This window comes from Nanorana parkeri, unplaced genomic scaffold (assembly GCF_000935625.1).
Source record: "Nanorana parkeri isolate BGI_ZX_2015 unplaced genomic scaffold, ASM93562v1 scaffold131, whole genome shotgun sequence".
Lineage (NCBI taxonomy): Eukaryota > Metazoa > Chordata > Amphibia > Anura > Dicroglossidae > Nanorana > Nanorana parkeri.
The window spans coordinates 812603-826846 of NW_017306399.1; the positions used below are offsets into that span (position 1 = coordinate 812603).

A 14244-nucleotide genomic window follows, 5' to 3' on the forward strand; every position below is an offset into this window, starting at 1 on the left:
TCTCTCCCCCCCCCCCCCCCCCCCCCCCCCCCAACTAATTGATAATGAGAAAAGTTGACAACTATTCTCATCGATTATTATCGATAATTGGTTGCAGCCCTACACCTATGCTTGTATGGTCCAGCAGGATTTTGCTTGAACCAATTCTTTTGACAACTACAGAAAAGTTAGGCCCCAGCTGAAAGTTTTAAGGGGCATTGGCTTCCTGTCTCCTGGGACTTGTCCAGCCCATATACAGTCTCTATCTATCTATCTATCTATCTATCGTAATGGGGACAGGATCAACTGGTAGCAGTGGTAAAACATGCATTAAACAGGAACATCCAGAAACAGTCCATGCCGGTTTGCTCCTGCACTTTTTCCAGCATGGCAGCAAACAAAACACCTGCTAAGCCTAAGCTCAGGTGAGTTGCTGACTAACGGTGCACTCTAATGGGTTCCCTGACATAATCAGGCAGCACTTGTACCTTCTTTAGTGTTCTGTCAGCACTCAGCCTTTTCACCCAGCAGAGAGGGTGAGAGGGAGCCCTGAGCATGAGTCGGCTCACACATAGAAAGGCCTGTGGACAGCTAAGACTAATTATGAGGTCTGGTTGCCAGGTAAGATGTGGATGAGGAATGGAGGCTTTTTGTCACCCAAAGCTCTACAGAACCTCCATGCTCCAGGACACAGAAAAGGACTTAATAAGAGTCTGAGAAAAAAAAGTTTGTTCTCTCTATGATGGACATAAATCCTACAGCCCCTCACCATGTGATGAGACGTGCTCTTTTAAACAAAAAAATATTAAGTAGAAAAGTGTCCTTCAGCATTTTGTGCTGCGCACATCACAAAAGTGACGAGAGCTGCAGCTGCGTTTGTTGGGAATTATTGATCGTTACTGCCCTCTCTTGGCCAATACACATATATCTTCGCGGGGAGAATATTCTGAAGTTCTCCTGAGTCAGCAGATGTGTTCAAGTTTTCCATCAACCTAATGGATCAATTCAGTCGACTCCAAGACACGTCTGTTTTAAGCTGCAGTATAGAAGCTGCAGCACATTTCTCAGGGCGATATCCTCCGTACCCCCTTTGCCGTTTTAGTGTTTGTCGAGGACTAACGGGGGGGGGAGGGGCGGGGGCTTTGTGCCGTTTTAAAGTGCCGCAGTCTATTTGCAGAGTGCTGTAGAGTGGAATCATCGGTTTAAATCCCAGCTAATGAATGGTAATTTTTATTGATGGAAGAACGTCTAGATCATTTGAGTTCAGCAAAGTTTTTTTTTCTTTCTTCACCCTGCAGGGACGGCGCGGTGTCTCCTGAACGTCCTTGACACAGGCTGCGTCAGGGGTGTAAATTTTCTTGCCTCCTCCTGAAATGACATTGCCGCAGAGGAGAACGCAAAGGAGACAAGCTAATAATGCATAATTTGCACGTGAGACTCCTCTGCAGTTGACAATGAGTAGAGTAATGGTCTGACTTATTTAACCAAATAGAAATGCGGGAAGTGCAATAACCCATACCAACCTGACTGGAGGTCATATTTCAGCGGTCTGACAACAGCGGGCTGGAAGCTGGTTGCTTTAGGTTACTGCACTTTGTGGGTCATCACCATTCTTTAGCTTGCTTTATTAAAGTAAACTGATCAGGGTTATGAAAGTGCAATATTTACTCAAAAGTTTGTGGAACCCGATCATCACGCCTACGCTCCATGGCCAAAGTTTATTGACATCCTTTCAGATTGAGTTCAGGTGTTTTCAATGGCATGTACTCTTAATTCATACACCATACAAAGACATTTTAGAAAATGTTGAACTTCCAATCATGTTGACAACAGGTTGAGCAATGCCCTTTCCTGGTCCATTATGATTGCGCCCCTGTGCACAAAACCAGCTTCATAAATACCAGTTTAGCGTGGAGGAACGCAAGTAGTGTGGAGGAACACAGAGCTCTGACCTCAACCCCATTTGAATGCCTTTGAGTTGATCTTCTCCTCCAATTAGTACTTTGATCCCACAAGTGCTGTTTTGGCTGATCGGGCACAAAATCCCACAGACTCACTCCAAAAGCTTGTGAAAAGTCTTCCCAGAAGAGTGAAGGCTGTTATAGCCAAAAAGGGAGGAGGGGTGAAATTAATTTTTTAATGGAAATGCAATGAGATGTCCAACAAGCTTATTATGGTGTGATGATTAGACATCCACCAACTTTTGGCTATATAGTGTATTTTGATAAGTTTTACATTATTTGGCCAAGCAGACTTTGTTTTTTTTTCATTACTTTGAGGAGCTAGAACTGAGGATCCCTGAGATCTAATTGGTGCTCCCGTCAACTACTTGACCTCATGTTTATAACCCATGCTGTCTTCTGGCTCCCGAACGGATAACAGTATCAAACGACAGAGCCCTGCATTTGTTCACCATTACTACTACCATGACCATTTGCAGTCTTTGGTAACTTATAATCGTGAAACCTTGCTCCAAACATATTATCCATTTGGTCTTTTCTTTGGCAAGGTTAATGTTCTGCCTTACATTGTGTTTGTCTGTCATTACCTGGATGTCATCTATCCACCATGTTGTTCTTCTTCCCTTAATTTAACTTGCTGTCTTGGACAATCTTGCGTAGCTCCTCTCCAACCGAATTTATTGCAGTATCGCCATTTATTTAAAATTCATCCTTCCAACAGATGTGGTTTTGCTTCATTGACTCTCTACGGACGCTCTTCATTCGTGATCACATCCATCTGATTTTCAAGATCCTCAAACTTCAAAACAGTTTGAAACCGTTTAAAACTTACAATGTTGTTTAGGAGACATTGTGAAGGAAAAAATTACTCTGCCATACACAATAACAGACCAGACTTGCATTTGTAGCAGTCTTTCCTTTGTACTTGGAGATTTGTTTCTCATCAGCTCTTTGTGTCTCCAGAAACATTGTTTGGCCTTGGTAGTCCCTGCTTTGACCGACATTCTTCTTTAGTTATTCTCATTGCTCCCATTTAATGGAGCCTGGTTATTTGATGCTGTGCTATACACTGGAGAGCTGATGGCATGTTTTGAGGTCTGTCAGTCAATAAGGGTACAAGTGTAAAGTCTCAGGGTGCTTACTCCCAGCTCCAGGGTCATGGCCAAAGTAAGTAAATATTCAAGGGAGGAAACCTGCTTCCTTCACAAGTATGGCTGCACATTTATAATTAACAATGGCTCAATGCAAGAAACCCAAGATATACAAAACGGTCCCTAGTTCCTTTTCATATATATTTATTGTCATTTTTAGCCCTGTAGTTGCAATTACCCGTTTTATTGCCACACTTCAGCAAAGGGTTTAAAGTGACATTAAACCCTCAGATTTTTTAACATAAACCAATACTGCAATGTGCGCCTTACTGTAATCCATGGTCGTTTCCCTTCTCTTTGCTGCTCTTTCTTGTAAATCTTCATCTCTTCTCATGCTGGGCAGAACTTCCCTTTGCAACTGAGTGCCTCTTCCTGTAGTGCTGGCTCAGGTTGTGAACCTGCACACAGACACCATGTAGCCATTCCAGAGACAAGGCAGTCTGCTGCAAAACAGAAGTTCTGCCCAGCATGAGAAGAGATGAAGATTTACAAGAAAGAGCAGCAAAGAGAAGGGAAACGACCATGGATTACAGTAAGGCGCACATTGCAGTATTGGTTTATGTTAAAAAATCTGAGGGTTTAATGTCACTTTAAGTCAGGCTTGCAGTTTAAGTATCTGCTCTGCAATTTCACTCTCTCCAATTGTATCCTCTCACAGGGGTGTGCTGCTGGAAAATCGCATTGGATGCATGAAAGATAATAATAGCAGTTAGTGGACTTCCAGGGGCCTGACTACCAACCAATATCAATGGGAACTTTCAATGGATTAAAGTTACACTTTTGGCAAAGAAGGAAATTTTCCTTTTTCATACTTATTCAGGGGACGCAACCCACCTTGTTGATTGGCTGCAATTGTCGGCAGCCTTATCTTCTGAATAACACAGATTCTGAGTCTGTGAGAAAGCAAGGCAAATGTTTGCAATATCTGAACCTCGGCCTCTGTAGTTCTCGGTGAACTTTTACGGCACAAACGTATGACAAGAGGCTTTAGTCTTCCACATGAACCATTACAAGTCCACTGGTAGAAGATCTGTGTTGTATATCCATTTCACTGTACCGTATCTATTTTTAGAGGAGCAGCGTTGTCACGTAACACCTCCCTCTCTCCTCATTTTTCATTACATGCGGGGTGTTTTGTAGTTCACAGACGTAAACTGGGCAGGGCTGAAAACTCTGCTCGATCCTGAGTTGGTAAGGATCAACAGGTATTTTTGCACTTATCAAACAGGTTCACAAACACTTTCAATGGTATATTTAACAGACCAAAAAGGAGCAAATAGGCGAAGCAGTGTCGTCACAAGGGGGGTGCGGCCCACACCCGTGTGACACCATTGGAGGGGTGACACCAAAATGACTGACAGTCATTTTGGTGTCGCTCCCCTCTGAAAAGTCGGGCACTCAGTCAAGGACCGAGAGCTCGAACATTGTTCGAGAGAGGAGGGTACCCGGCGGCATACCTCATCCCGCCGGGTGACGTCCCCTCCTCTCTCTGCCGGCGTCCATCACCAAAAATGGCCGCCAGCAGGTAATAGCGGTACCGCGCATGACGTCCTCACACGTACGCGATGACGTCACTGCGGGGTGCCACCTGGTACCCGCACCGTGTGTCACCCCGCCTCTGGACGCCTCTCAGGTGAAGTTCATTGTTTGGATTTGCATACACTTTAATTGCATACCTACGCCAAGTCAGTGACTCATAGTGTTGAAAACATAAGGGTGGGTGTCAAAATCAAGCGTCTAGCATTTTCAGGAGGATAGGTCAGCTATTTCAGCCGACGGGCCGGTTCACACCATATCTAGTGCGTTCCAATGCGGTCAGTGCCCACAACGCACTGGATCACATAAAGCAAACCACCTGCGTTCTAGATATGGTGTGAACCAGCCCTAAATGTTAACAGACTGCCGCAGTTTGACTAAGCACTTAGTTGCTGGCAGAGGAGGGGAGAATAAACCAAAGATCTCTGACTGGAATCCAATCAATCACTTAATCAGCCAATCATTTAATCAATCTATAATTTTGTTATTAATTCCTATCTTCATTGTGATTGAATTTCAAGATTAAAAACTGTATTAGAGCATTTTAATCATTTTTGTACCTCTCCTCTTCATTTGCACTTTTGCACTTTTATATATTTGCCCCCAATCAGTTTCTTGTGACGAACCCGTACGGGGACGATCCTACGGATGAAGGGTGCAGACTGAGTGTAAAAAATCTTCTACTTTAGTCTTTTCTCACTGTCTGGTTTTTGGCTCCATCTTCAGGATCCTTTAGATCCAGCACGGACGGTGATCGTGGTTCAGTCTCTGGTCGCAGGTGGCATGGCAGAGGAAAGCGGCCAGATTCTGCCGGGCGACCGCCTGCTCTTTGTAAATGACAGTTTTATGGACAATGCCTCGCTGGATGATGCTGTGCAAATATTAACATCTGTCCCGCCGGGGAAAGTCCGCATTGGCCTTTGCAAGCCGCTGGTGGTAAGATCTGTAAATCGGACCCTTCCATGAAAGAGTTATTTTTTTCTATTTTTTATTCAGAAATAAAAAATAAAGAAAAATGTTGATGTTCTAACATCAGAATTCATAAAGAATCTGAAGCAGAAATTCTGCCTGATTTTGTTTTTTAAATACTATTCCATTGAACAATCATACAATTCAAAGTTTGGCGCCTATTACATAGCTGTCAAACTAAAGCTGTGAGCCAGAATGAAATGATCTGGTTTCTGATCCTGTTTGATACATATTAATAGGTAATCTCTTAGGCTGGGTTCATCCCTAGGCGTATCGAATATGCGCGTTTGTCGCACGTTTCGTGACGCATGTTTTTACCGCGATACGCGGTAAAAAAAGCGTGCGTCAAATGCGCGTTTCTGAGGGCTATTTGGCTGTATCCCACTGGAAACGTGCGACAAAAATGCCCCAAAGAAGCTCCTGTACTTCTTTGGGCGTAGGGCGTTTTGTAGCGCGTTCATACGGCCGGTAATACGCCCAGGTGTGAACCATACCCATAGGAAATAATGGGATTTCGGTGTTTGAGCATTTTGCAGAGCATTTGAACACGCTACAAAACGCCCAGGTGTGAACCGGGCCTTAGAGCTGTGGTTCTCAGCTGGTGGGTCACGGCCCAAAATTGAGTTGCAACCCTGTGTTCAGTGGGTCATCACATACCTTCCACTGCACTAGGTGAGATGCTCCTCAGCCTCCCCCTGGTGCAGCACTGTCCGTTCTCGCGCCAAACAGCCATTCAAAATATGCCGCCCAGAGCTAAGTGAGCTGGGGGTATGGCTGCGAGGCTGTGCCTAGGCACAGGAAAGGTGCACTGCTACTTTTCAGGGTAAATCCAAGACAAAAGGTGAATCTTTCAGGGTCCTGGTAGGGCACAATAAAGTGGAACTGAACTCAAAAAGTGAAGGTTTGCTATGTTATAGGGAGCATTTAAAATTAATAAAGTGGAACTAACATCCACCTTACTTACCTCTCCACCAATGATCCAAGCTCCCCTCACCATCACTGACATCTTTGCCCAGTCTTCTAGATTTGGAATGTATGACCATCATGACTAACTGGCCCAGGATGACATTCTCATGCATGCGCATGGGAGCTAATGCATGCCAACACTAAAGAATACTGAGTGACACTGAGCTCCACATGCGTGGCTCTGTGTGCATTTAGAGGGAACATTGCTGGCATGCAGGTAAGATGCTTATTTATAGTACAGCGAGACATACTGAGTCTCATCTGCATAGTTCTGCTTTAAAATTCATCTTGCACATTAACCTAATTTGCAGCTTAGCGTCCCACATGCAGCAGGAAGGTGGCAGTCTGCTTGCAGTACTCACTCACTTGCTGGCCTTACTATTACAGCTTCTTAGTTCTTGCACAGACTACAATTACTTTATTATACTGACATGAGAAATAACTTGTGCCTGCAGCCACATAAAAACAGATTTATGAGATCAACCTGTACAAATGTACTTTGACATTCTGTGTTTTGCCTTTAGAATGAAATGAAAGGTGACACTGTGTACATTCCACATAGAGGAGAATCGGGGGATAATATGGACGCTGCAATAGAAGATGCATCACTACGGTCTAATCGTTACCATGTAATTGCTGGTTTCAGTATAGATGTGTTTGTTTGTCCAGTTCTAAAAATGTGAACTGTGGAACAGTGACGCTAAACTCAGGAGTTAAAAGAGAACTATTGGGTAAATGTTTTTCCACATAGTTCTCTTAAGGGTCATGGGAGGACATATACTAGCGTCCTCCCGTGACCCAAAGCTCAGTATATAGCGAGCTACAGCTCGCGGTATACTGAGACTGCCGCAGCCGGGACGAATCCCGACAATGCTGTTGAGATCCACCCAGCTGTGTGAATGACAGCTGGCTCTGCCTATCTAGAGTCAGAGCCAGCTGTGCCTGCCCCATCCCCCGTTCGTTCCTTCAGTCAGCGCTGGAGGATCGGACAGAGGAGGGGGGATCCCTGCGGGAAGCCGTGACTGACAGTCACCGCTCTCTGCAGGGAGATGATCGAGAAGTGAGCTACCGACGGTATGTGTTCGCTCACTTCCCGATCTATAGAGCCGACGTGTGACAGTTTCATTGTCGCAGGACGGCTCGAACTAGGAGGCTGAGTGATTTTCACTCGTGTCATAGTTCTCCTTTTTAAATCTTAAGAATTAAGAACCTTAACTCTGAACAACAATGTATCTTATTTGTGTATCACTCGGCTGTAGATCCTCGAATCATCTCTGAATTGGTGCTGACACTGTCCTGTCTTCTGGAGGGGGGCTACTTGTGTTCCCCATGGTCCCTGTGTGTGTTGTAAAGTAGTCACCGCTCCAAGCTCACTCCCCAGATGGACTACAATCTCATATTTCCTTTATTAATTTGTATTGAGATTGTAGTCCATCAAGGGAGCGAGCTTGGAGCGGTGACTACTTTACAACACACACAGGGACCATGGTGAACAGACGTAGCCCCCCTCCAGAAGGAAGGACAGTGTCGGCACCAATTCAGAGATGATTTGAGGATCTACAGCCGATCGATACACAAGATACATTTTTGTTAATAGTTAAGGTACTTGAATGCATTTTTATGATTTAACTCTTGAGTTGAGCTGGCCTTACACCAGTAGAATTTCATTCAAAACAATTTGTTTTTAGAACGATCACCCAAAACGAATACACCACTCGCATCCACCTCCACAATCCGAGGATCTCAACCGCTTTTGTCGTGATTAAGCCACAATGGTGGAACACGTGAGAGCGTAAAGTTGTGTGTCAGTCTACAGCTTATTTTATGTTCATGGATTAAACAGTGTATGGAAGATTCATCCTTAGAGGGTGGCTCCCCATCTTTTTAAAACTTGAATTTGTTTTCAGAACTTTCATTCCATTTTCTGATAGTAGATGGAGTCAAATTGACAAACGCTTTCAACTGTAGTGATAAAAAGGACGTTTGTAGTTCTACAAAAAAAAAGTTTCAAGAATCTAGAGTTTAACTACCATTTTAAAATGCCGCTTGTGGGAGCGGCTATGTGGCCCAGCTCCGTTTTAAAGCAGTACTGGGAATCGCCAGCTTCAGCGGGTCCAGAAAGGGGTTCAGGCATTCAGCACGAAGCCCAGGAGCTTCCAATGCTTCTACAGATATAGCTCCAGAGGAATACTGTGTAGAAGTGAATGTGAATATTATGCTTCTGCGTAGTTTTTTATATGAGAACTGTAGTGAAGTCACGAGTGACGCCACCGCACTTCATGCCACTATGGGGGCGCAGGCAGAGCTGCTGCAGCTTTGTCCAGCCTCTCCTTTCAGCTGCTTTATTATTGCTCTACTTCAGCAGTAAAACCTAAAATAAAAGTTTTGGCTGGATATGCTTTCAGTATTGCTATTTATTCTGAGCATCCTATTGTATAAGACTTGTGCTCATTCTACATCACTCTTTTTACCATTTGAATTTTGTGTGTGCTGTAGGTACAATACAAAGTGGAGCCCTTCTTGGAACAAGAGGAGTTGGTTGACGAGCCATTGTCGGCGATGGGACCAGCTTTCAACTTACAAGACGATAATACAAAGGCTGTGCAAGAGTTGTGGGAAATGCACGAATTGGAGGGCTTTGCAGAGGAAAGGGAGATGCTGGTGGATGAAGAGTATACAGAACAGGGCGAGCCACATCCCTACGCCAATCAGTATAGTCTGAATTATAATGGAATCCGCTCCGAGGAGAACCCGTCGTATAGCCAGCCCTGGCTAGACAATGCAGACGTATGTACAACAATAAGTGCAAATCGTCATTTACAAAGGTGCAATTTAACTGCTTTATGAGATTGTCTGGCTCATATAATGCCGCCTCCCCCCCCCTCCCTGACTGATTTATCACTCCACACCCCTGTCTGATCCTTTTCCCCTTTAATTCCAGATTAGTTCTTTAAGTCTAGCCCAGGAAAATAAAAATGGCCACAAAGTTATTCATTGACTCATGAAATTGCAAGCTTGTGACTGTTTCAAAGCGTCTGCAAATTGCCATTTGATTGAACACTGAGAAAAAAAAAAAAGTTATTTTGCAGACAGTCCGTGAATATTTATGAGCAGCTTGTCATGGTTTAAATGTAGGTATTGATCACGCAGTACGTCTGGAGCGCGTTTTATTGACCTGGGCTTCTTTAATTCAGAAGTTCTAGAATTATGTTTGGCAGTTCTGAACTTTTGGGTGGGATTTTTTTTTTTTAAAGAGAGCTTGCGGAATGGAGTAAACGGAGCAAAATCGTCAGTGGGGCTGATGCTTTAAAGAGAGCCTGTCTTGTCATTGAAAAATCAAAAAGCTTACAGCTGAACGCCTTAATTTCCCATTTGTGTAGCAAGTCCTCTCCAGTGTTAAAGGAGAACTATGGGGTCAGGGCTTTTCCCCATAGTTGTCCTAAGGGTAACGGGAGAACACAAACTAGCGTCCTCCCGTCACCCTAGGCTCAGTATACCGCGAGCTGTAGCTCGCGGTATACTGAGACGCCGCAGCCGGGACGGATCCCGACATTACTGTCGAGATCCATCCAGCTGTGTGATTGACAGCTGACTCTGCCTATCTAAAGGCAGAGCCAGCTGTACCCACCCCCTCACCCGTCCGTTCCGCCAGTCAGCGCTGGAGGATCGGAGCGGGTAGGGGGGGAATCCCTGCAGGAAGCCGTGAGTGACAGTCACAGCTCTCTGCACGGATAGATCGAGAAATGAGCGAGCAACGCTATGTGTTCGCTCACTTCCCGATCTATTGAGCTGACCTGTGACAGTTTCATTGTCGCAGGTCGCCTAGAACTATGAGGCTGAGTGATTTTCACTCGCCACATAGTTTACCTTTTTTAAAACCCATTACTCTTAATTTCCTGCAAACTTGCATAAGTGTTGGAAGCTGCAGCAGCTATCTTGATCCTGTCTATTTCCTTTATTAATGACTGTTGTCATTATAAGTCCCCTCTCCTCCCAATCCATACTGTTGTTGCCCACCTATCACAGCAATTAGCTTCCTCTGCCATCAATCATTATGTTCCCGAGCAGTATATTAAAAACCACATCTGAGGCATTCCCTTTGACATGTATGCTTAAGCAACTGATCTGTGTCTAAAGGGATGCCAGGGATGTGCCCCTTTATATAACCCTCTTGAAAGAAGTTCCGAGGCAGAAAGCTGTGACGTTTACAGGGGTCTGCCAGCCCCTCCCACCAAGGGAGGTAGGAGGGGCTGGCAGACTGGGGCTGCCTCTCTTGTTGGTTTTGATGCAAAGACCAACGAAAGAGGCAGGTCTTGAAAACAAAATTGGAAAATGTGGAAAATGTTAATTGCATGTTAAGGGGAAGGGGAGGACAGGGGCAGGTAAGGTATTATATGCATTAAAGATCCACCGTGCCCATTCAGACCCACTAATACCTTTTCTAGTGCTCCCCTGTTGCTTCTTTCGTTACCTCAGCTGGTAAAAGTACCTCAGTGATTCTGGTTGTGACCTGCTCCCATGTGACTCAGGTCTAGCAGACAGTTGTGGTCATGCCACTGCTCCCCCTAGTGTCTGACGCTGTGTGCTTGTTGGCAGGCAACGTATAATTGACTAACTCAAATAGTTTCACCGCTGCCAAAAGACAATACAAAGCTGGAATAGTCTTTAGCTTGGAGCCTGCCACCTGCTGACTAAGTACATATGACATTTATTTATAATATTTACCTGATATTTAATATTTACCTGATCAAAAAACTGTATTTAGTACAGCATGTAATACAGGAAATTTAAAATATATAATCGGAATAATACATTTTTTTAGGTAAATATAAAAAAAAAAAAAGGGGAAATCCTATATTTTTCTTTTACTAAAAGACCTTGACAGTCAATATGAATATATTTAATATTTTATTTTTGCTTGATCATCAGCATGTAACACTTTTTTTTTCTTTCTTATTTGAAGTATATTGAACAGACTGACCCTGGAGTAATGTCAGTGGATCCTGTAAATACATATGCTTCCGAAATGGAGGTCCAAAATCCAGAGGACATTAACATCGAACTAGAAGGTTTCCCTCAAGTTTATGTTATGATTTTTGTTTGGTTTTAAAAAATGTATGTATTATTATCTCCATAGTTTCCAGGTACATTGAGTCAACATATTCCACAGAAGGTTAGAGTGTGAATAGATCTATTCCCTTCCGTCTCTGCCCTAATGAGCTTACAATCTGATGCCCCTACCACGGCAGTGGCGTCACAAGGGGGGTGCGGCCCGCACCCGGGTGCCACCATTGGAGGAGTGACACCAAAATGACTTGTCAGTCATCCACCTCTGAAAAGTCGGGCACTCGGTCAACCGAGAGCCGGAAAGTTGCATCGAGAGAGGAGGGGACCCAGCGGCATACCTTATCCCACTGGGTGACATCCCCTCCAGGTAACAGCAGTACCGCACGTGACGTCATCACGCACATACGCGATGACATCACTGCGGGGTGTCACCCGGTACCTGCACTGGGTGTCGCCCCGCCTCGGTCATACTTGTATTTACTTACATAAGGACTAATTTGAATGACTTTGCCTTTCAGTATGATTTTAATTGGGCCAAACTAGGACATGGAGTGTCCTGTGTGTCTGGTGCGGATGGTTGGCTAATTTGCATATCATCCCTCCCAGATTAGGAAAATGAAGCAAATTGGTTAAAGGTTCAGGCCACCCGAAAGTGATATTTAAGCTATGAGTGAAGCTTGGTATATGGAGTCATCCCCTGGCTACCCTGCTACAATCACTGACTCTCTTCCTGTCCACCTGGGAGTTTTGGGTATTCCAACTGCAGTTGGAAACAATCTGGCTGGGATGGTGGGAACCCCTCGCAAATTGCACAGAAGGTGTGCAGGCTCGGAAACTCGTCACTGGGATGGTGGGAACCCCTCATAATGGGCACAGCAGGTGTATAGACCTGGGAGCTTATTGCAGGGATGGTGGGAACCCCTCATAATTGGCACAGAAGGTGTGCAGACCCGGAAACTCTTCACAGGGATGGTGGGAGCCCCTCATAATGGGCACAGCAGGTGTATAAACCTGGGAACGTATTGCAGGGACAGGGACATGGGGACCCCTTATAATGGGCACAGAAGGGGTGCAGACCTGGGAACTCAGCACAGGGATGGTGGGAGCCCCTCATAATGGACACAGCAGGTGTACAGACCCAGGAACTCAGCACAGGGATGGTGGACACCTCTCATAATGGGCAAAGCAGGGGTGCAGACCTGGCAACTCAGCGCAGAGATCTCATCAATCAAGTTCCCGAGAGACATACAAAGCTGTTAGGTGGTTTTATTCTCTGTCAAACGCTATAAAATATCAGTTTTCGGTGGACTTGACCCTTTAAGATGATCCAGATGTTATAGAAATGATTTTGTTCAGTCCATAGTTTTTCTTTAAAATCGAATTTTCCTTCAGGCTGTAGTGAGTTGCAGTGTGCATACAATTTATTCAAAAGTACTGATGTCATTCAAAGATTAACTTTAGGTAAACATACTGACTGTACATAAACACTATATAAATATACAAACTGCAAAAACTGCAGTTCTGTATTCATTAATACATCATCAATTGAATGTGACTTAGTATAACCTCCTGTGGTGCCTGTGCGGCAGAGCTCAGAGTGTGAAATGAAGAAGCAGCACAAGGAACCAGTCAAGAAACATGCTGATAGGACAAGAGAGCAGAGTGACAGACAGATTAGCTCATCAGTTTGCTGCCACTCATTCACTGCCAAGTCACAGGCTGGGGGCGGGTTTATGACAGAGCATTTGATTAAATCTGGAAGGCTGAGGACTTCTAATGGAGGGAAAAAAAAGCACACTGTGGGGTCGGAGTCAGAGTAAAGGCATCTAAAGGTGTCTTCTGGTGCAAATAGTTTTTTGTTTTTTTTATTTTATCTTTTAATCAGCATTTTTTTATAATTTTATCTAAGGTTAATTCTAATTTAATTTTTTTTAAATTATTTTAGGTGATTTTCCTGCTCTCAAGGAACCCGGGATTGTGTTTGACCCAGATGTAATTGCCATAGGAAGGTACATCACAAGGCAAAGAGAGTCTGGAGTGAATGTGACCTCTGCAACTCATCATACAACGAACCAGCTGTCTGCGTATGTACAAGGCCTTGTGTGTTCTGGGCCCTCCATATTCAATTACTAACTGCATTCCCTATATACACACATACATACATACATATACACACACACATACATACACACACGAATTGATCAAAACTGGAGCAGACAAAATCTGGAGCAGCTATGCACGGCAACCAATCAGATCTTTCATTTTCAAATCTTAACGAAACAAACTGAAGAGAGAAGCTGATTGGTTCTGGGCAACTGCTCCAGTTTTGATAAATTTCCCTCACTGTATATTAGGGATGCACTGATACTAGTATTCCTGATTGGCTGGAAAGCCAGCTCGATGCTGATTGGCTAGGAAGCTGGCTTCCCGGACAATCGGCATGGAGCCCGCTTCCTGGCCAATCAGGAAGCAGGGCAGCGGTTAATGACCCACCTCCCAGCTTCCTGATTGGCCAGGAAGCCAGCTCAATGCTGAATGGTTGGGAAGCCGGCTTCCCGGTCAAACAGCATGGAGCCGGCTTCCCGGGCAATCAAGAAGCCGGGCAGCAGGTAATG

General features: G+C 44.5%; 1 protein-coding gene across 1 annotated transcript in view; it reads left to right on the plus strand.

Annotated features, from left to right (window-relative positions):
* PATJ (PATJ, crumbs cell polarity complex component) overlaps positions 1-14244 on the plus strand; it is a 159812-nt gene that overhangs the window by 62497 nt on the left and 83071 nt on the right. Inside the window, exons 19-23 of the mRNA XM_018553838.1 lie at positions 5354-5563; positions 7087-7191; positions 9059-9349; positions 11526-11631; positions 13575-13713. Of these exons, the coding sequence (XP_018409340.1) occupies positions 5354-5563; positions 7087-7191; positions 9059-9349; positions 11526-11631; positions 13575-13713 (851 nt within the window). The remainder of the gene's footprint in view (positions 1-5353; positions 5564-7086; positions 7192-9058; positions 9350-11525; positions 11632-13574; positions 13714-14244) is intronic.